Source organism: Quercus robur, chromosome 7, assembly GCF_932294415.1.
Source record: "Quercus robur chromosome 7, dhQueRobu3.1, whole genome shotgun sequence".
NCBI classification, from domain to species: Eukaryota; Viridiplantae; Streptophyta; class Magnoliopsida; order Fagales; family Fagaceae; genus Quercus; species Quercus robur.
The window spans coordinates 41,146,912-41,169,697 of NC_065540.1; the positions used below are offsets into that span (position 1 = coordinate 41,146,912).

At 33.0% G+C, this 22,786-nt stretch overlaps 3 protein-coding genes across 7 annotated transcripts; all 3 read right to left on the minus strand.

Moving 5' to 3' along the window:
- Window positions 1-2,705: 2,705 nt before the first annotated feature.
- On the minus strand, window positions 2,706-3,944 carry LOC126691411 (F-box/kelch-repeat protein At3g23880-like). The gene has a single exon (XM_050386457.1). The coding sequence runs from the start codon at window positions 3,942-3,944 to the stop codon at window positions 2,706-2,708; it is 1,239 nt and encodes a 412-aa protein (XP_050242414.1).
- A 2,398-nt stretch (window positions 3,945-6,342) lies between these two features.
- LOC126693467 (UDP-N-acetylglucosamine transferase subunit alg13-like) lies at window positions 6,343-18,916 on the minus strand. Of its 5 annotated transcripts, XM_050389454.1 has the most exons (5): window positions 18,776-18,909; window positions 16,055-16,225; window positions 15,106-15,328; window positions 14,213-14,312; window positions 10,662-10,889 (listed from the first exon to the last, which is right to left on the minus strand). In XM_050389454.1, exons 3-5 carry the CDS (start codon window positions 15,247-15,249, stop codon window positions 10,780-10,782), a joined length of 354 nt encoding a protein of 117 aa, XP_050245411.1. In that variant the 5' UTR covers window positions 15,250-15,328; window positions 16,055-16,225; window positions 18,776-18,909; the 3' UTR covers window positions 10,662-10,779. The 5 variants fall into 5 exon arrangements, 4 of the variants coding, with proteins under 4 accessions (XP_050245413.1, XP_050245412.1, XP_050245410.1 ...); XM_050389455.1 differs by lacking the exon at window positions 16,055-16,225 and having other exon boundaries at window positions 10,660-10,889; window positions 18,776-18,916; XR_007645370.1 differs by lacking the exons at window positions 16,055-16,225; window positions 18,776-18,909 and adding an exon at window positions 11,012-11,172 and having other exon boundaries at window positions 10,801-10,889; window positions 15,106-15,482.
- Window positions 17,809-18,882, minus strand: LOC126691412 (F-box protein At3g07870-like). Its single transcript, XM_050386458.1, has one exon. The coding sequence runs from the start codon at window positions 18,880-18,882 to the stop codon at window positions 17,809-17,811; it is 1,074 nt and encodes a 357-aa protein (XP_050242415.1).
- Window positions 18,917-22,786: the final 3,870 nt, after the last annotated feature.

Here is a 22,786-nt window from a genome sequence, read left to right on the forward strand (position 1 = left end):
TTCTATGTGGAAATTTAAGGTTTTTTTTTTTTACAATCTAAGATTTGGGGTTTCTGAATTACAGTGACTTTATTAATCAAAGCTTTAACCCATAAGGTCAACTTCAAAGTTCAAGCATATTGCAATGTTGGGTGGAGTCCACCCACTCCATATTGCAATCTTGAATGGATTTCTACCCATAATCTTAATAAACTACAAATATATCTCTCATGTCATTAAAATAAATAAATAAATAAATAATCAATTCATTATTAATAAAATAATTAGTTAATCAATTCATTATCATTATCAAAGAGTATATATAGCAATGTACCTGCAAAAATTGTATTGAAGTCAATCTTTCTTCTTTTATTATTCCAAAAATTAGCTAAATTTTGGGTTATTTTTCTAAATAGTTGAAATTTGGCTTCATACAAAAACTCAGCATTTGAACTTGAAACCATGGGAAAGTCAAAGAGATGCAGGAAGGAAAAAAACAGTGGAAATTCTAAAATTTTAGACCCTAATAAATAACTAATCAACTACTTTACCGCATGTGGGTACAACTTCTTTTCAAACCAAAATTGATAATTACTAATCAACTACTTTATCAATAGTGAAATTTGCTATATATGAACTAAGCTGTTCTCACCATTGGTATCTGGTGCTGGTATACAAAGAAACAGTATAATTTTTTTAAATTATTTTGTGGAACCCACCAACCAATCCTTGCCTACCTGAGAAGAAGGAAAAACAAGCAAATTAATTTTCTAAAAATTATTTTTACATGGGAGTTCACCATCTTTTGTTTAGGAGAAGGAGGAAATGTGTGGTTATTTTATGGAAAGTAAATTGACTTATCAATGGTTCAAAACTTTAAGGCTAAATTAAAAAATACGCCCCTAAAGGATTTTACACCTGTAGTTTGATTCTATTAGCAAAACCGTAAAAACGTTTTGATGTTAAGTGAGACAATGATGTGCTGTATTTTTTTTTCCCCAAATCAGCCTCCCAAAACAACGTCATTTCACTTAAAACAGAGAGCCAAAACTAATGGAGGGTGGGGTTTTACTAATAGAGTCGAAACCAAACTTCAAGGTGTAAGATTCAATTTCTCAAACTTCAGAGTCTAAAATCCAAACAACCCCAAATTTTAAGGGTGTGCTTTGCAATTTACCCAAACTTTAAATATACTAAAGCATCAATAATTCAACATATAGCCCTTCTGCCCTTGGCTCCTCCATTGCTTGTATGTTTTTGGTAGGGCCAAACACTTCTCAAAATGTTCTATGCCTAGCAGGATTTGAATGTGGCCTTGTGTTTTGTTTTCAATAAGTTTTTGGCCTGAGGCATACTCATAAAGATTTAGGAGAGAAAGTACACCGTCCTCCTCTTGAGTGGTTGCTTGACAAAAAGCTATCATTAGCAAATAGGATATGAGAAACCCGTGGGACTCATCTACACACCATCACCCCTCTAGTATAATCTTTAGATTTACCTTGTCTCATTAAAGCAGTTAGCTGTTAGGTTCTCAATACAGAATAAAAATAGGTATGGGGAGAAGGGATTTGATTTGTCTTCTTCAAAGCAAATGTTATTTCTACGAAGCCATAATTAATGACCATAAAGTGCACAAGAGGATCCATTTCCCTTTGTGTCCTTGTGAGTTGTGAGTTAATGACCATCAATGGTGGTAAATTGTGTGGATTCTGTTTGAACAGTGAGAGGAGAACCAAACCAGATTAGTCTTGCAAAAGGTGTTACAAAGAAGAGGGTGCATCATACTAGTAAGTTATAAACAGTTATTATTATCTTAATTATAAAAACATAGGCAGAAAACAGTGATTCAATCACAAGCATTTGAATACATCATATATATTAACGGATTGCAAATCAAAACTACTAATCAAATGACTAGGAAGTTGTAAATAGTTATTTGAAGTGCTGCATATTATCTCTACACAGACCCACAACAATCATTGGGTAGTAGGCGACCCACAACAATCATTGGGTAGTAGGCAAACTAAACAAAGCATATAATTACATTATATTGATAGACCTCTTGAGAGAATTTAAAAAGAATATCTGCATTGAAAATTCAAAGTATTTAGGACAAGATTTGATCAGCTGTATACAAAAATTAAAGACTTTAAAAGATATATATGTCAAATGTCAATGTCACTAAGCCTGCTTATCAACAATTTTTCACTACCCCAGCCAGATTATATCATACGACATTCTAAATTTCAGTTATTTCATGATCAGCAAATCCTAACATTGGGCACACATTACCAGAGCTATGTATTTTCTCTATTTCAATTTCTTACAAAACTACCAGAAAAGCAAATCCCAACATTTTCAAGGAATCAAAATAAATATGAAAATCAATTAATCAATTAAATATATATATGTGAGCAAATATCACAAAAGCGTACAATTTCAGATATTGAACCATGTTTCTTTGGACTAAAGCCTAGGAAACTAAGGTCACCAAATTATACATGCTGTCACTAGGGCATGAAAATGAGATAAGATTATGTTGGCTAAACATGTATACAACACCATGAAATTACCATCTTTGAAGATGTGCATATGCACAACATAATAAGAGGAGCAACATTCAATACTCAAATTGCATGCATGAAACTACAAAATACTTGTCAATATGACCTTCAAAAAGATTGCAACTTCATTAGAAAATTTAACAAACTAATCTTTGACAAAGACTAATCTTCGTATTCAGATGAGACATCAGATGAGACATTTACCCCATCAAGTAAAACCAAGCTCTCAGATGAGAGGTTTACACCATCAAGTAAAACCAAGCTCTCCATAAAATCAGTAGAGTAACCTAACCAAATAGGAGAACGTTCAATTTCAAGATTGTTCTGATCTAGACTATCAGGGTCAAATGAAACAAGTCCGGTGTCAAGTGTTTCAATTAGAAGTTCACCCCTTCTGGTGCAGCCAAAGAACCTCTCAACCAAATCTACTGCTACAGTTTTTTTAGACCAAGAATCAAACACGCCATATTCCGTCATCACCCATATGAAACATAAATCATGCTCTTCATATAAATCTCTACCAAAAGCAACTAAAGCCAACGATCCCTTGAAAACCACAAGTTGTTCAAATTGATCAAAATCTGGAGATAACCCATCTAAGTAATTTTTGGGCAGCATTATCGCTTGGAATGTCTCATCATTGACATCAAAGCACAAAATGAAATTGTGGCCCCTAGTATGTATCATAGAGTGCAGAGCTCCATTGACAAATATAAAGGGTTCCTCTTGTATATCAACAATAGAAGCATTGAGTCCAGACCCACTCAATGACTCCATATATATGTCAATATATCTCCATGAATCAGTACTCCAAGTGTACACCCCAGCCTCAAGTGGTAGCGGCACTTTATATCCAGAAACCTCTCCATCAAACACAATTCTGAGAATCTTGAAGTCATTGTTTTGAGAATTATAAACAAGTCCATGAGTGACCATACCATCATACCTAGGTATGCGAATAGGAGTGAGAATCTTAAGCTTTTTAATACTTGGATTCCATAAAGATATTGTATAATTATTATTCTCAAAGAAGCAGTATATGCCATTACAAAAACCAATCACGTGGGAACCCCAAAAGGGTGATCTACACCTTGATAACTCAGTTAAAGTGTGGTCGCTATTGCGAACAACTACGCACAATTGTTGGTGAGACGAAGGATACATGGCTTGTGAAGTATATAGAAGATAACCATTATTGGGTAATGATGATTTTGCTCGGTTATGGTTAAGGTGTGTGGTAATGAAAATGGGGGTGGTGATAGTCGAGTTCCAAGATTTAGAAACGCACCTGAATCGGATGATAGGTTTCACTGGCAGATGAGTTAGGATGTCGAATACTACTTCGTCAGGGACACGCTCGGACGACAATGTCGGCTTTCTCATGCGATGAGACTGAGACATTAGATGAAGATCTTCTTCAACTTTAAACTGGAAATGGCTAGGGTTTAAGGCAAGGTCAAAAAAGGGGAAGTATGACTCATGGGAGAAAACAACTGATAAGAGGGAGTAATAAGTAATTAGGAGAGAATTAAGAAAGAGAGAGTAATAATTGGGAGAGAGTTAAGGATTAGTATTATTGGTAGATTTGGTATTTAACATTTGGAGAGAATTATGGTATTTTTTTTAAGGCATTTATCTTATTATTATTATTTTTTTTTGGGTTGTTAATGGTACATTTTATGATATATCTTCATTTGAAATCATTTTAATCGAGTTAATCAATGTTTGAATTTTAAATTTGAATCCTAAAAATCAATTTGGAAAATGTAAAGGCTTTAATGAGGTGACTAAGAATAAGATCTTTCCATCGGAATGAAGGCCTTTTTGATACAATATAGAAATTCTACTTTAGTATAATTTAGGTATATGTGTGTGAAGCTCTTTCTTAAAGACTTGAACCTTGACCCTTTCCCTCACACTTCATAAGCACTTATACTTATGAAGTGACCATCGCACTAAAGATGTGCGGTAAATTGGAACGAAGGCCTTAAATTCAAATTTAAGTTGACATTTCTATTAAGAAAGTTTTTAATAAGTGATTGAATCTTTTCTAAAATAATTTGGGTCATTAATGCCAAGGGATTTGCTTTTTTAAGGTTTAATTCAAATTTGAATGGGAAATAAAACATGGAAAGTTTAAAAGATGTTTGGTTCTTAAATAGGGTAATTCTGATATACTCCTCCAATAAAGGGGAGGTACGGTACCCATTAGTAGGCAACCTGCTATAATAGATAACTTTTTTTCTCACATGTGACGATTTCATCTTTACATTGTACAATTTCAATATCACATGTAACATTTTCTTTGTCACGTTTAGTGGTTACCCTACTTTTTTCTCACATTTGACGGTTTCATCTTCACATTGAGCAGTTTTAACATCACATGTAACAATTCTTTTCTCACATTTGGTAGTTCCCTTGCTTTTATCTCACTTTTTATGGTTGCATCCTCACATTGTGCAGTTCCAACATCACATGTGACAGTTCTTTTGTCACATTTGGTGGTTCATTTACTTTTTTTTTTTTTTCTTTTTTTTTTCTTTTTTTTTTTTCACATTTGACGATTTCATTCTCATATTGTGCAGTTTCAACATCACATATAACAGTTCTTTTGTCACATTCGGTAGTTCCCTTATTTTTTTTCCTCACATTTGATGGTTTCATTATCAAATTGTGCGGTTTTAATATCACATTTGACAGTTTTTTTTGTCACATATAGTGGTTCCTTTATTTTTTTTCCTTAAATTTGATGGTTCTATTATTACATTAAACGGTATCAACATCACATCTGACTTTATTTTTGTCACATGTGACAGTTTTTTTGTCATATCGGGTGGAAACCCTTAATTTTTTCTCACATTTGATGATTTCATCCTCACATTATGTAATTCTAATATCACATGTGATTTCTTTTGTCATATTCAGTAGTTCCCTTACTTTTTTCTCACATTTAACAATTTCATCCTTACATTGTGTAGTTTCAACATCACATGTAATAATTATTTTATCACATTCGATGATTCCCTTATTATTTTTTTTTCTTACATTTGACAGTTTTATTTTCACATTATGTAATTTCAACATTACATATAGCATTTCTTTTGTCACATTCAGTGGTTCCCTTATTTTTTTTTCTCACATTTTACGATTTCATCCTCATAATGTGCAGTTCCAACATCACATATGATAGTTCTTTTCTCACATTTGGTGGTTTTCTTAATTTTTTTTTCACATTTGACAGTTCCATTATCACATTGTGCAGTTTCAACATCACATTTGATAGTTCTTTTGTCATATTTAATGGTTTTTTTTTATTTGTTTCTTAAATTTAATGGTTTCATTATCACATTGTGCAGTTCCAATATCACATTTAACAATTCTTCTATCACATATAGTGGTTCCTTTTTTTTCTTCTCTCAAATTTGATGGTTTTATTGTCACATTATGCAGTACCAACATTACATCTGACTTTACTTTTGTCACATTCAATGACACCCTATTTTTTATTCTCAAATTTGACAGTTCTATTATTACATTGGACAAAACCAACATCACTTTTGGCCGTATTTGTCACATTCGGTGGTACCTTATTTTTTTCTTACAATTGACAGTTCAATTGTCATAGTGAGCAGTACCAATATCACATTTGATCATAATTTTACATTTGGGCCCACCATTGAAGTTACTTCTCTACTTACTAATAATCGCTCATCACAATAGTAATTTTTAAAAAAAGTTATTAAAAAATTTTAGATCTAAAAAAAAAAAAAAAAAAAAAAAAAAAAAAAAAAAAAAAGTATCCCAAGCAATTAGCCCAACCACAATAATTACATTTTTCCACAATAAAATAAAATAAGATGGAATTATCTTGATTTCTTGCACAAATATTTGAATATACCAATTAACTTCCTACGTATCTCTCTTGGTAGCTCCCATCACATTCAGGGGCATACCTCCCTGTAAAATAACATAGTTAAGGTTACTTTCTTGATGTTTATATTTTTATTATTTATATATACTATAAAACCGAAGATGTATAACCTTACGTGCTCTCTAATTGTTCTTATGTAACATTTGCAACTTAATCATAGTTGTGTTTTTATTTTGGTGTCTAAGGTTGGAAATAGGGAGACTATACAATTAGCAAGTTATGCAAAAAATCCAATCCAAAGATTGTTGATAATTTTAAAATTTTCAATAAACACTTGAATTGAAACTACAGATCCAGTATGAAATAGTCATCAATCAAGGCTACTATATCAGGTTTTATGTTTTTTAGGAATTTTCATTAGATCCACGTGTGTAGAAGTGTCCCAAACGACTGTGTCTGACACGAGTATTATCACCCCAACTAAAGTGTCTATGCAATTTTGTTTCATAAAATTATTATTACATTTAGACCTATCTAAAACAAAATAAACATCCCAAAAAATTTCCATAATAACAAAAATTACCAATATAAAGATAAAAATAATTAAGCACAATTGACCAATTTTACAAAAAACGAACAACCTAGTCCTTGTAAAAAAATTTATCAAAATAATTTTATCCTTGAGAGTTTAGCATTTCGACCATAATGATAAGTGTGAGCCTCATTTGAGTCAACAGAGCCTCCACTAGCTAAGTCTGAGAGAGTCCTAATAGCAATGAAATGTTTTCATTGTTGAAGACTTATCAGTGCCACAAAGCATTGATCTCTCTCTCTCTCTCTCCATATATATATATATATATATATATTCGTTTTAGAAGCAATTCTGATACTCTCTATGAAGTTGTTTTATAAACTCTAAGGATTCTGACATATGATAGTGTGATAGCTTTAAAAGACTCAAAATGGATGGCTTGGTAACACTTGGATTCTTGTAATGGTCAAGGCATATCTCCTTCTAAAATGACATAGTTGAGGTCACTTTATAGATGTTTATCATTTTCTAATTAACATTAATGTGTGAGATTAATATCAATATATTAATAAGTTAATTAATTAATTATTTAGTTATACATATTTATAAGTTAAGCTTTGTAACAACTTAGTGCATCAACATGGTGGTAATTCGGTTATGTTTTTGCCTAGCACTCTGATTCAAATCCTAGCTCTTCACACCTCCAATTTTAATTTTTTGAATTTTTAAATTTCCTCAAGGTCTATAAGCAGAAAAGCCCACAAGAAATACGCCCAAGAAAAAACCCTAGTTTATCCCAAATCTTCTTTCCTTCAATGTCGATAATGGCCGCTGTTTTTCCTCTGCCCTTTTGTTCGAAGTCTCCACCGTTTCTCGTCACTAAAATCCCAGTATGTCTCATCCTTATTCTATAGTTTTTCATCTGGGTTTTTTAACTATTGCTGTTTGGCTTTTGTATTGCTGAATTGTTGTTAATTTTGTTTTTGTTTTCCTTTCGGTTTCGCAAGGTTGCTAGGAACAAAACCCAAAAGCTTCTATTTTTTCTATTATTCCTTTTGGTTCCTAGCGGGTGAGAGAATATATAATTTTTATATACTTGAACTATTAAGCTTTTAATTTTATTTATACTACTAATTTCAATTTGGTTTCCTTTTCTTTATTTTTTCCTGTTGGATTTTTTTTTTTGGTATTGCCGTTTGGTTTTTTCATGAACCATCATTTTTTATTTTGTTTTGTTTTTGGTTTCCTTTTGTATAGTAGTATAAAATAGTGTTGATTTATACTTTCTATGGTTATGTATTAATTTTTTAGGAATAATATATTGGTCCACATGGATTGACATAGAGATGTTTACAGTGGATCATGATATAGGAATAATATATTGGTCCCCTTTATTTATTGAAAAGTGTACATCTTCTTTGTTTAGGAATAATATATTGGTCCACATGGATCACAATACAGAGAAATAAGGGAAGGCTGTTTTCATTAATGTGGAAAAGCATTGGAGCACTATCCTCGAAAAAGGAATAGATCAATTGACTGATGCCCAAATAACTGGTTTGAGAATCAGTTCCCTAGATGATGGTGGAGAATTTTATAACACATACGCAAAGTTGGTTAGCTTTAGTATTCGCAAAGATGAGATAAAGTGTAATAAAGATAACATTGTGACCTCTAGAAGATGGGTTTGTGCAAAGAAAGGATTGCGAATTAGGAAAAATGAGGCCAATTTAAATTGCATGCGTGAGAGACCAATAACAACAAGTGGTTGCAAGGCCACTTTTCGTATTAGGTTTGAATGGGTGGTAGGAGAGTTTAAAAGGGAGCATAATCATGACTTAGTTACACAATTCGAGACTCAATTCTCCATTCTCACAAGACTATTAAGGATTCCGATAAGGCTCAGATTATAGCACTGCATAATATTGGGGTCAAATCAAATCAAATCACGGACCATTTGATCCAACAAGTTGGAGGATGCGAGAATATAGGGTTCACTCCAAATGACCTCTACAACCATATAGCGGCAAATCGCAACAATAGTATGTGGGATGGTGATGCTGAATGTGCTTTGGCATATTTACAAGCAAAAGCAGATATGGACTCCTCATTTTTTTTTTTTTTTCAATACGTTGTTGATGAAGAAAGTCATTTGGCTAATCTATTTTGGAAAAATTCTCAAAGTCGCTTAGATTATGCATGTTTTGGAGATATAGTCGCATTTGATACAACATATAAGATGAATGTATACAAAAACCCCTTGTTATATTAGTAGGAGTCAACCACCATTGGCATACTATAGTATTTGGTTTTGGACTATTGGTTAATGAGACCGTCGAAACATATACTTGGGTGTTGCAAAATATGCTTATAGCAATGAACAATAAGACTCCTATTTCAGTCATGATAGATGGGGACAAAGCAATGAGTAAAGCTATTAAAATGGTTTTTCTAGAGTCTCGACATCGTTTATGTGTGTAACATTCCTTTCAAGATGCCACACACATAAACGATGTCGAGACTCTGGAAAAACCATTTTAATAGCTTTACTCATTGCTTTGTCCCCATCTATCACAACTGAAATAGGAGTCTTATTGTTCATTGCTGCAAGCATATTTTGCAACACCCAAGTATATGTTTTGATGGTCTCATCAACCAATAGTCTAAAACCAAATACTATAGTCTATCGGTGGTGGTTGACTCCTACCAATATAATAAGGGGATTTTTGGTATACATTCATCTTATATGTTGTATCAAATGCGACTACATCTCCAAAACATGCATAATCTAAGTGACTTTGAGAATCTGTCCAAAACAGATTAGCTAAACGGCTTTCTTCATCAACAGTGTATTGGAAAAAAAAATGAGGAGTCCATATCTGCTTTTGCTTGTAAATATGCCAAAGCACATTCAGCATCACCATCCCACATACTGTTGTTGCGATTTGCCACTATATGGTTGTAGAGGTCTTTTGGAGTGAACCCCATATTCTCGTATCCTCTAACTTGTTGGATCAAATGTTACATGATTTGATTTGATTTAACCCCAACATTATGCAATGCTATAATCTGAGCCTTATCAGAATCCTTAATAGTCCTATGCGAACAGAGAAATTGAGTCTCAAATTGCATAACTAAGTCGTGATTATGCTCCTTTTAAATTTAAACTCTCCTATCACCCATTCACCTAACTTTCGTTCAAACCTAATACGAAAAGCGGCCTTGCAACCACTTCTTGTTATTGGTCTCTCACGCATGCAATTTAAATTGGCCTCATTTTTCCTAATTCACAATCCTTCCTTTGCACAAACCCATCTTCTAGAGGTCACAATGTTATCTTTATTACGCTTTATCTCATCTTTGCGAATACTAAAGCTAACCAACTTTGCATATGTGTTATATAATTCTCCACCATCATCTAGGGAACTAAATTTCAAACCAGTGATTTGGATATCAGTCAATTGATCTATTCCTTTTTCGAAGACAGTGCTCTAATGTTTTTCCACATCAATGAAAACAACCTTCCCTTCATTCTCTATATTGTGATCCATGTGGACATATTATTCCTAAACAAAGAAGATGTTCACTTTTCGATAAAATAAAATAAAGAGGACCAATATATTATTCCTAAAAAAATTAATACATAACCATAGAAAGTATAGAAAGTATAAATCAACACTATTTTATACTACTATACAAAAGGAAACCAACAACAAAACAAAATTAAAAACGATGATTCATGAAAAAACCAAATGGCAATACAAAAAAAAAATCCAGCTGGAAAAAACGAAAAAGAAAAGGAAACTAAATTGAAATTAGTATTATAAATAAAATTAAAAGGTTAATAGTTCAAGTATATACAAATTAACTATTCTCTCACCTGCTAGGAACCAAAAAGAATAATAGAAAAAATATAAGCTTCTGGGTTTTGTTCCTAGCAATCCTACGAAACAGAAAGGAAAACAAAAACAAAACAAAATTAATAACAATTTAGCAATACAAAAGCCAAATGGCAATAGTTAAAAAAACTCAGATGAAAAACTAAAGAATAAGGATGAAACATACTGAGATTTTAGTGACAAGAAACGGTGGAGACTTCGAACAAAAGGGCAAAGAAAGAGAGGAAAAACAATGGCCGTTATCATCAACATTGAAGGAAAGAAGATTTGGGATGAACTAGGGTTTTTTCTTGGGCGTATTTCTTGTGGGCTTTGCTGCTTATGGACCTTGAGGAAAATTAAAAATTCAAAAAATTAAAATTGGAGGCGTGAAGAGCTAAGATTCGAACCAAAGTGCTAGGCAAAAACATAACCGAATTACCACCATGCTAATGCACTAAATTGTTACAAAGCTTAACTTATAAAATATATAAATATGTATAACTAAACAAATAAATAATTACTTAATTAATTAACTAATTAATATATCGATATTAATCTTGCACATTAATGTTAATTAGAAAATGATAAACATGTGATGTTAAAACTACATAATGTGAAAATGAAACCGTTAAATGTAAGAAAAAAAATAAAAAAACCACCCAATGTGACAAAAGAACTGTCACAGTGCAAAAGTAGAGTCAGAGGCGATGTTGGTACTACTTAATGTGACAATGGAACTATTAAATTTGAGGAAAAAAAATAAAAGAACCACTATATGTGACAAAAGAACTGTCAAATGTGATATTAGAATCATACAATGTGATAATGAAACCGTCAAATGTGAAAAGAAAAAAATAAGGGAACCACCGAATGTAACAAAAGAACTATCAAATGTGATGTTGGAACTGCACAATGTAAGGATGAAAACATCAAATATGAGAAAAAAAATTAAGGGAACTACCAAATGTGAGAAAAGAACTATCACATGTAATGTTAGAACTGCACAATGTGAGAATGAAACCGTCAAATGTGAGAAAAAAGTAAGGGAACCACCAAATGTGACAAAAGAACTGTCACATTGATGTTGAAACTGCACATTGTGTGGATAGAACCGTCAAATGTGAGAAAAAAGTAACTGGCATAGTAAGTTACCTACTAGTGGGTACAGTACCTTCCCTTTTTTTGGAGGGTACGGTAGAATTACTCTCTTAACCTAGTGTAGCAAGTAACCTGATATTTAGTTAAGGTTTTAAATTGGAAAAGGAAATACGAGGGAAATCTACAACAAGATTTTTATTTTTATTTTTATTTTTTATAGAGTAATACTATATACACAAATTATTTTACAATATTTTTACAAATTATTGATGTGGCTTAGGAATTTTCCAAATAATTATTGGTAAACAAAAATGTAATGTTAGTGGTAGTCTAAATTAGAACTAGTAAGAATTTACCACATCAATAATTTGTAAAATGTTGTAACTAGTTTGTACATGTAGTATTACTATATTTATAATTAGAAATAAAAATATATAATTTTAAAAAGACGATATTTTTTGGGTTTGAGAATGCTATATTAGGGAATGTAACATCAAACCCGCCCAAAGTTTAAAAACTCAAAAGAAGAAAAATAATTAAATAAATAAATAAAGGAAATTTCAGGATCAGACAGGTCGGGTTAAACCCGCGACCAATCCAAAAAGGCCTGAGCACAAGTTCAAACTCCCAAACATCCACCTAACCCGCACAAAGCCCTTTGGTCTGGGTCAGGCGGGTCCCTACTCACCCACTATGAGTCACAAAGCTATCGTGTTCTCTAACCTACTTGAAGTGAAGCCTTTTAACCCATCATCCGGCAGAGGGCCCAGATTATTGGAAATAACCCAGTCTATTCTGTCATTGTCTACATCTTAAGCTATGGCCCAATTACTTGGGTGGACTCCACCCACTCCTCCATATTGCAATCTTCAAACGGATCAGCTACTTGTGTGTGATAATAAAGTTGCACCACCCACTTGACCACACATTTTTACATAGCCTCTAAAGAGTGTTTGAGAGCAGGCACAGGACAAATGCTTCCTCTCCTCTACTTCTTCTGCCAACTTACTTCGATGATTGTCCATCAAATCCTCAATCACCACCACAATTAAAGGCTAAACTAATCACAAAGTCTCAATTATGCTTTCCTCACCCAGCACCATGGTAAAAATCAGTCAGATAATTACAAATTGGTACAGCGAATATGAATCCTAAGAATCCAAAACTTAGACATACAGCTTAAAGAACTTTAATTGTGCATCTTTGTGTTAGTGAGAGAGAGAGAGAGAGAGAGAGAAGACAGAAAAGACAGAAAAAGTTGGGGGTGGGGGGTTGGTGAGGGTTGACACTGATATTCTGAGGCAGCTTCTAAGCCCACCTCTGCACTGTATCCAACCCCAACATGCCAAACTGCAGGCAGCTTAAAGTTCTTGGACAGCAAAAATTATCTTTGCTGCTTCGAAATTAATACAAGTGGCATGGACTTCGGTACAATTTGCGTTGTCGTTAGTTGTATTGGCTCCACAATTTATTTGCTTCATGGAATTTTGGTGACTAATACCATCCTCATTAATAGAAGGGTAGATAAGGTTGGCCTGCAGATAACTTTTCCTTTCATGTACTGATGTACATAAGTACAAATTATTTTGTTCCTTCTAGAAGATGGGACAAATCCTACAATAATGCCCGACTCAAATTTGATTATTACTATTTCAGAAGTTCATCTGATGTGTGGCAGCTATATTCAATGATCAAGTAAACATTTCCGCGGAAAACTAAGCAAATCCAGTCCAATAATAACATTCCAGGAGATTTCCCAATGACAACTATAGGAATGAGAATTGAAGGGAAGTCATATACATAGAAGTTGAAAGAAATGATGAGTTGGTATCAATCTAACACAACTTTTTTTAAGAGAATGCACCTGTTTAAGTTTTCACAAGGGCTTGGTTTTTGTTAATATTTTATCTTTTTCATCCTTAGGAAAGTCCGCAAGGACTTATGTTCTACTCCCAATAACTTGTATGATTAATCTTCGAGCCTAATATGTTAGCCTTAAGGCTAAAATTTTGATATAAGCAACCAAATTGGGGACTGAAATTAATCTAAACTATCAAGGTAACAAAGTTATAACATATCCACACACCATCCTGATGATATTATTGTGAAGGATCAAACGTCCAAATGACTAGTATCAGTCTAATGAAAATTTTGAACCAGTAATCTTCCAAATGAAGCCCAATTCATCAGATAATAAATTAAGCATAGGCAAGAAGTGTCATATCAGTAAAATCTGGCCATTTCCAACAAAGGATAAGAAATTAGAACATAGTTATCAAGTGCTTACCTGTGTGACTGATCAGCAGAGATGCAGATCTCAGATAATCCGCAATACTTGATGAGAAAGTGAAGAAGTCTACAGCTAGGGACCCATCTTCTCCTCCAGACTGCACAAAAAGAAAAGGTTTAGAACATTAATATCAAATGTGTGTGGAATTTTTTATGGACCTTTTGGTAAATATTTTGACAGAACTTGGCTCTAAGCATAGTTCTTTTTTTTCTTTCTTTTATCACTAACTACACGTGCAGTTGGAGGCTCTTGAACCCATGACTGTACCCTCCACCTTGTTCTTACAAGCAGAGGAGAACTCAACTTCAAATTATAGTTAATATGTTTCTTCTTCTTTTTTTATTTTTTTATTTTTTTTATTTCAAGTTGAATTCAAAATTTAATACTTAAATGCTAAATCACCTTTCAGCACACAAGTACTCCTTTTTATAATTACTTGTAGCCCTTTCTCCACCTCTGGTGATTTGTTGGTGTTACTCACCTTTTTTGCATCTCAACAGATCAAATCCAAGAAGAGAGAGAATATGAGGTTGTAGATACAAATTGTCAAGATTGTCCATCCTGATATTTATACAGAATTCTTCAAATTTTCTATAAAATTTTTGACAGAGCATAACAGATGAAAGAATCTGATAAAATCTTCAAGACTGACATGCTCTTCATCTTTGCTTCAGAAATTATTAGGTTTAAATACGTAGAAACTTCAACCTGAAAATTCATCATTATAACTTTCCCAAACCCCTAGAATTTATCTCAAAGTGGCACAAAACATTCAATTCAAATTAAGAAGCAATGTTCTAACAATAAATTGAGTTACTATAATTTTATTAGAAACCATAACACCTGATATAACAAGATAGTACAGCCAATGTTAAAGATTAAAATAATACCTTAGTGGGCGTGTATGATTCACAACCCATCTGAATGACAAGATCAGTATAGCCTCTATCCGACAACTCTTGCTTAACTTCCCAAGTATCCACTGCTTTAACAAGAGCATCAAAACAAGTAGTTCCCATGGTTACAAAAACCATTTTCCACGGCTTTTCACCATCCACAGTATCTCCTATCTATGATGGCTTGTTTCTTGCCACAATGCAAACCATAAAATGCCTAAAACAAAAACAAACACAACCACAAAAACATAAAAATAAATTTTGGGAAAAGTGCAACTCCTAATCAAAAAATATCAAACCATCCCCTTCTCATTTCAAAGTTTCACACACACAATTTTAAATCTGCCACTACATATACTTTATTTTGTATTTTATATATATATATATATATATATCTGACAATAATCATAAAGAACCCAATAGTCATTGTAGAAGACTGACCAGTTATTTAAAAAAAAAATAATAATAACAATTTGATAGCTAGTTGGGGGGATTTGAACCCTAAATGTCTCCCTTTGAAACAACAAGAAGTGCCGATTGAATTACAAGGCTCTTGGTAAGACTGATATACATTAAGAAAGAGAAACAGGAAATCACCCAAGATAATTTTCTAAACTTTAAAATTGAAAAATATGCACCATACTTTGAAGTAAGATCTACCATTGTAAATGAGTGTGACCAATATAAATTCCCAAAATAAAAATAATTTTTACTAATTAGTAATTAAACTAGACCATGAAATTAAAGAGCATCACAAATACAAGATATACATCAATAAATTTACAGGAATACTCAAAATACGATTCAAAAGGTTAATTTGTACCTTATTCAGCAATAAATAAGGAGAGAGAAAAATTCTAGTGGGTAGGAATATATGGTGGAAAGCAATAAATATTTAATGGTGTTTTATAAACTCTCAAAGTGTAAAATTTTTAACCCTTACCCAATGGTCCCAACCCAGCTTAGGCTGAATTTAGCTGCCTTGTTGCAGCTGAATTAGCTCAAAGGCGAGGTAGTTTAATGGGCGAGGTAGTTTCAGTCTTGTCTCTATGGTAGGGATAATTGGAACCAAACACCTGCAGCATCTAGGACACGTGCTAGGTTGATGTACAATCTGCAGCTTAGCAATCAACATTTAAGCATACATAGATTTTGAAACAAAAGCACAAAGAAAGAGAAAGTTATGCAGGCAGTGAGAAGCTAATTTTAGTTTGTTTTATTTATTTTTAAATGTCCTATGTCAATACACCTAGAGTTTCTAGGACATATATGCTAGGTTGATATCCAATCCACAGCATAGCAATCAACATTTAGGCATATATAGATGTTGAAAAAAAAGCATTTAGCAGTAGGACAATAGAAAGAGAAAGTGACGCAGGCAGTGAGAAGCCAGTTTTGTTTGTTTTAAATGTCCTACGTTAATTTTGGTATCAGAGCAAGATTTTGCACTATGTTTTCTCATAGTGATACATGCCTTTGATTATGCATTGGGAAGAGTTACAGATGCGTCTTAAAGAAAAGGTTCTTCAAATTTTCAAGATAGACTTAAACAAAGGCTTTATGATGAGATGGTTAGTTTTCACCAAGGTAATCAAAATCATAAGGACAGTAGGCTTAGGGTTTTGAAGCTTTGGATTTTGTGGTTTAATAGTGACAAATTTGAAAGGGTTTAAGTTGTCGGAATGTAAGAACGTGAAAGAAAAGATAAACTTCTAGGCATCACACCTACAGTTTCCTTGGCATCACACCTCAAAGAAGGTTGCATCACACAAGCCTTTGACAAGTTTCATTGCTTCTCTAAAAATCTGAAAATTTATTATTATCCTTCTCAATAGAAAGGATTACAAATCTTAAAATAGAAGACTAATACCTATTCCTGGTAGAACTTGGATTTCTTAAAACCTTGGACTCCTTGAGCTTTTACTACTAAACCCAAATAAATAACCAAACTTAAATAAAATCCAAAATAAGACCTAAATGACTATTAATACAGTCCATATCATTACATATTTCCCTTGACATTTAAAAATAAATAAAACTGACTTCTCACTGCCAGCATCAGACAGGAAACAATAGAAAGAAGAAAACCCAAGAATAAAAAAGAAAAGGACCAACCAAAAGATTGATGATTTGGCCTAATGTCCAAGACAAGTCTTTAATGAGGCTTATGCAACTGATAATTAAACATGAGACCTAATCCTAAGAGTTTATTCTCCTATTTATATAAATCTTCAGATGTTTACCAGCTTAAAAAGAGAATGGAAGGTGTAAATAGATAAATAATTTTGTAAGAAAGCAATTAAGAGGGGGGGGGGGGGGTGGTTGATAATCAATTGAGCAAACAGAGAAAATTCATAGTTTATAGAAAATGTTCTTTAGTTGCCTACAAATAAAAGTGTGATATCTAACAAGGTGTGTTACAAAAATCAAAATCAAGCCAAGTACCAACAATTTACAGGTAAAACCAATATATCCAATCTTGAAGGCTAGACATGTATACTGCAGCACAACATAATAAGAGCAACATTTAATACTCAAATTGCACATATGAATTATGATACTAAAAATACTTGTCAATATGAACTTCACAAAGATTGTGCTTATCTAGAAACTTTTACAAACTACCTTTTTTTTTTTTTAAAAGTTCTTACAAACTACTCTTTTACAAAGACTAATCTTCGTATTTAAATCACACATTTACCCATCAAGTAAAACCAAGCTCTCAATTCCAAGATTGTTGTCTAGACTATCAATGTCAAATGAGGCAACGTAGCTTGTTTTAGGTTTTTTAATCATAACTTCATGACAGTCAATGCAGCCCAAGAACCTCAGGACAGAATCAAATGGTACAGTTATTTTAGTCCAAGACTCAACCACACCATATTCCATCATCACCCATATTTGGCATATATCATATCCGCCGAAAACAACCAAAGCCAGAAATCCCTTGAACACTGCTAGTCGTTCAGGTAATTCAAATTTATTAGAAAACTCATCAAAGTAATTTTGCGGCAGCATTATCTCTCGAAATCTCTCCTCATTGAGATCAAAGCACAAAATAAATTTGTGGTCCTTAGTATTTATTAGAGAGTGCAGAGCTCCATTAACAAATACAAAGGGCTTCCCACGTATATCAACAATAGGAGATCCTCTCAATGACTCAACAGATATCTCAACACTTCTCCACGAATCAGTACTCAAAGTGTACACCTCCGCCAGCGGCAGCTCTTTCTCAAACAAAATTCTGAGAATCTTGAAGTCATTGGTTTGAGAATGATATACAAGTCCATGAGCGACACCGCGACAAAAAAATTTGTCACAACAAACGAGAGTAGGAGTGAGAATCTTAAACTTTTTGATAACTGGGTTCCACAAATATATTCTATAATGGATTTCAAAGAAGCAGTATATGCCATTACAGAAGCCGACGAATGAGTCAAAACTAAAAGGGATTTCAAAGCCTGATATCTGGGTAAATGTGCGATAGCTATTGCGAACAAACACACTCAATTCATGGCAAGGATATACAGCTAGTGATGTACATAGCAGATAACCATTATGATCATCATTAACATTATTGGGTAACAATGATTTTGATCGGTTGAGTTGTGCGGTAATGAAAAGAGGGTTTGTGATGATTGAGTACCAAGGTTTTGAAACGCACCTGAATCGGATTATGGGTTTCACTGGTAATCGAACCAGAATGTCGAATACGACGTCGTCCGGTAAACGCTCGGACGAGGAGAGTTTTGGTTTTCTGTTCTGAGACATGGCTGATTGATTCGGCCGACGTTTAAGGTTTAAGGTTTAGAGTTTGTTGTTTGTGAGATAAGATCACAATAAGACCTAAATACAGATACATTCAGTCGGGTTTTTGAACCAAACCAATCTTGTTTTGGGCTTTTTTTTATTGCTACAAGTCCAAGGTATGGCCCAATTACTTGGTGGACTCGGCTCACTCCTCCCATATTTCAATCTTTCGACGGATAATCAACCATGAGAGAGGATGGAGTTTGTGAATAAATTCTTTATCATGTTGATTTTAGGTTTTAAATGTGGCCTTGTGTTTTGTTCTCATTAAGTTTTTAGCCTGTGGCATACTCATAAAGCTTTAGGAGAACAAGTAAATTGTATTCCTCTTGAGTGGTTACTTGACCCAAAAAAAAAGAAAAAAAAAAGACTATCATTAGCAAATAGGATATGAGAAACTAATGGGACTCCTCTATACACTATCACCCCCTCTAATCGTTTTTTGCTAATAATCACCCCTCTAATCAAATCTTTAGATTTTAGCTTGTCTCAATGAAGGTTTGAGGCCCTCAACTGAGAAGTTTGACTCATTAAGGCTAGGAGGTCTTAGCAGAGAATAAAAAGACGTAAGGAAAGAGGAGATCCCCTTTTCTAATACCACCGATGGATGGAAAATAGCTTCAATAATCATCATTTATTAAAAGAGAGTAACTCATAGAAGTAATACACTCCATACTTAAGTTAACCCAACTATTATGAAAATCGAGAGCCTCAATCACCTTTTTCAAATATTCTCATACGACTTCATCATAAGCCTTGCTCATGTTAAGTTTTAGTGTCATGCTTCCTGTTTTTCCTCTACATTTGCTTTTCATGCAATGAAGTGTTTCAAAGGCTATCAAAATGTTGTTAGAAATCAATCTAAGTGGAACAAAGGTACTTTGTGTTTTGAAGATAATGTATGAAATAATTTTCTTTGAACTGTTTGCCAACATCTTTGAAATAATCTTATATAGCTAATAGGTTTGAATTGGGTGATATGTTTAACAAAATTATTATAAATTTTAATTCTTAGTAATGCTTCAAGTCTCTTATAAAATGGTTTAGCCAAAAGAAAAAAGTCTCTTATAAAATGAAAAACTTCACCTTCTTCTAAGTAGAAAACAATAATATGAAAGTACTTACATAGCTAAGAGTCATGTGATTTATTATCAGTATTCTCTTATTTTATAAAGAAAACTTGGTTTCAAATCCTCCCACTCCACTTATAACTGGTAAAAAAAATGTATAAACATAGAATTAATTTTAGAAGAAAAAAAAAAAAAAGAGAGAGAAGATTTTATTGTCACCAAAAACATGTTTATCAATATTTTAGAGTATTTTTGTAATTAAGAAATTATCCACAATGATTAAATTATTAATTTTATAATTACCGTAAAGAAATTTGTAGTTTAGTGACATTACCTGATCTCTACCATAGAAAAAACCTAAAATCAAATTCACTGTCTCTCACTTATTGTAAGGAAAGAAAATATAATTACTAAAAATATGTGCATAATGGAGTAGATATGAGATAAAGACCTAATTACAACGCACCATCCATATGATTCGGGTTAACTCTATTATCTAATGCATTATTTTATCACTTTTAACCCAAAAAGAAAAATAAAATAAAATAAAACTAATTACATTCCAGTCGGTTTTTTAGACCAAACAAATCTTGTTTTGGGCTCTTTTTTTTTAATGATGGGGCTGAAGGAGTTTTGTGTATTGTTACAAGTTCAAGGTATGGCCCAAATTACTTGATGGACTTGACCCACTCCTCCATATTTCAATCTTCCATCAGCCACTTGTGATGAAATTGCACCATATGGGATATGGGTCATGAGAGAGAGGATGGAATTTATTAAAATTATTTTCTTTAGGGGATTTTTTTCCCCCAAAAGATTTATTTGGAGCTCATGGCTATCCTATTATTATTACAACAATGGAAAAAAGGGGATTTCAATTCTAGACGTCTTGGTTGAAAACATTAAAATGCAGGAGGTATAAGTTGAAATATAAGGCTATTGGCGACTATTTTATTATTAGTAACTTTTTCTCTTTTTTCTTTCTTGCTGTTGAGGGTTGTGCACTATAACCTTCTTTTTCTTTTCTTTTCTTTTTTTCACCTTTTCATTTTTGTGTATTGTGGAAAAAAATTTGATAACAATTTGATTAGCTTAAACTCCTAGCTTTCAATCATCCCCCCTCCCCCCAAAAAGAAGGGAGGAAGGTGGATAAAATTCTGCAATCGGTGGAAGATGCAAAGAAAATAAGGTTGATTTTTGGGTAAGGTGCTAATCAAGGGGCTTGCAGTTAGGCAAGGAATTTGTACTTTTCTTGTGAGTTTATACTTTAGATTCTTCTTTTTTTTTTTTTTTTTAAAAAAATTGTAAAATTTTCAAGTTTTAACGCTTTAAACTTGTTACACTTAAAAGTATACTCAAAGAAACAAACATTACCTATTATGAGGCTCTTCACTCAAGTAGTATTTTTGGCTACCACCGTGTGTGGTGGTTTAATGGCATTGGGGTTAACCCCCACCCCAAGTGTTTATTTGGTAGATGGTAAGTCTCGACATTGAATCTTAAAATGGGAGGCATTAGGAATTATTTCCACACCTATGCCCTAATGTCTACTGGTGCCTTGGCCCTTGGGGTTGGATTAGGCTACGACTCAATTGGTTTTGTTGCTTACCAAGCCCCCAATGGATAGGGAGCTAATATTGTCATGCCCAATTAGGGATGCCACCTTCAATCGTCCCTCCCAATCTTTTTTTGATTATAGGAAAAAGTAGTGTTTCCGAATCTCCACATAAGAGATAGCTCGGGTTCAATTCCTATCAATAAACTTTAATTTATCCATTAATAAGTGTTAAGTGAAGAGTGAGATTGTAGGTTCAAGACTTGGGTGCTTTTTCACTTATCAATAGTTTTTAAAAAACAAAAAACAAAAATAGAGAGATTAGTTTCAATTCCCATGAGTTTGTCCCCCTTAAAAACTTATCGTTAAGAAGATATATATATATATATATATACACACACACACATTAGCTGCCCTATTTGTCACACATGAGAGCATACTCTTAAATACTTTATTTTAATTATTTTTAAACAAAAATTTCTTAAATTGAATTTATTGAAAAAAGAATGCATGAACAAATAATGAGCAGCGCAGACTAGCCCTATTTATATGTGGACTCATTTTAGAATGTAACAAATATTAACATTTTTTACAAACAATATATCATTCATAAACATGTAAACTTTATTTTATGACATAACCCTACTTTACATTAATTAATGATTTGGAAATCATTTGTGTTTCATTTAAAGAAGAAGAAGAAGATCTATACTATCTCCATATGATTTTTTTTTTTTTGGGGGGGGGGGGGGGGGGTTATGACTCATAGTTAGATATTTGCTGCATCACAACTTCACACTACGATGTGAGTTGCTTGTTGAATACTCCTAGGAGTTTCAGTTGGTGATTACCTGTACCTATTTCTTAGGAGTTGTGATAGGAAACACAGGACAAAATGGGCTTCTGCCCTTTTCTACAAAACTAATTAGCCTTTTGCCCTTCTTCCCAAACTAAATAGGGAAATGCCCCTCTTTTGAAACTCGACTTTTTCAAAATCGAGTTAAACCCTATAGTGACGTTTTTAAGGACCTATAGTGACGTTTTTAAGGACCTATAGTGGCGTTTCGTAACTTGATATCCATAAAATCGAGTTATAGGCAATTTTATTGCCTATAACTCGATTCTGTGAATATCAAGTTATAAAACGTCACTATAGGTTCTTCAAACGTCACTATAGGTCCTTAAAAACGTCACTATAGGGCTTTAGAATTTTTTTTTTTTTTAACTCGATTTTGAGAAA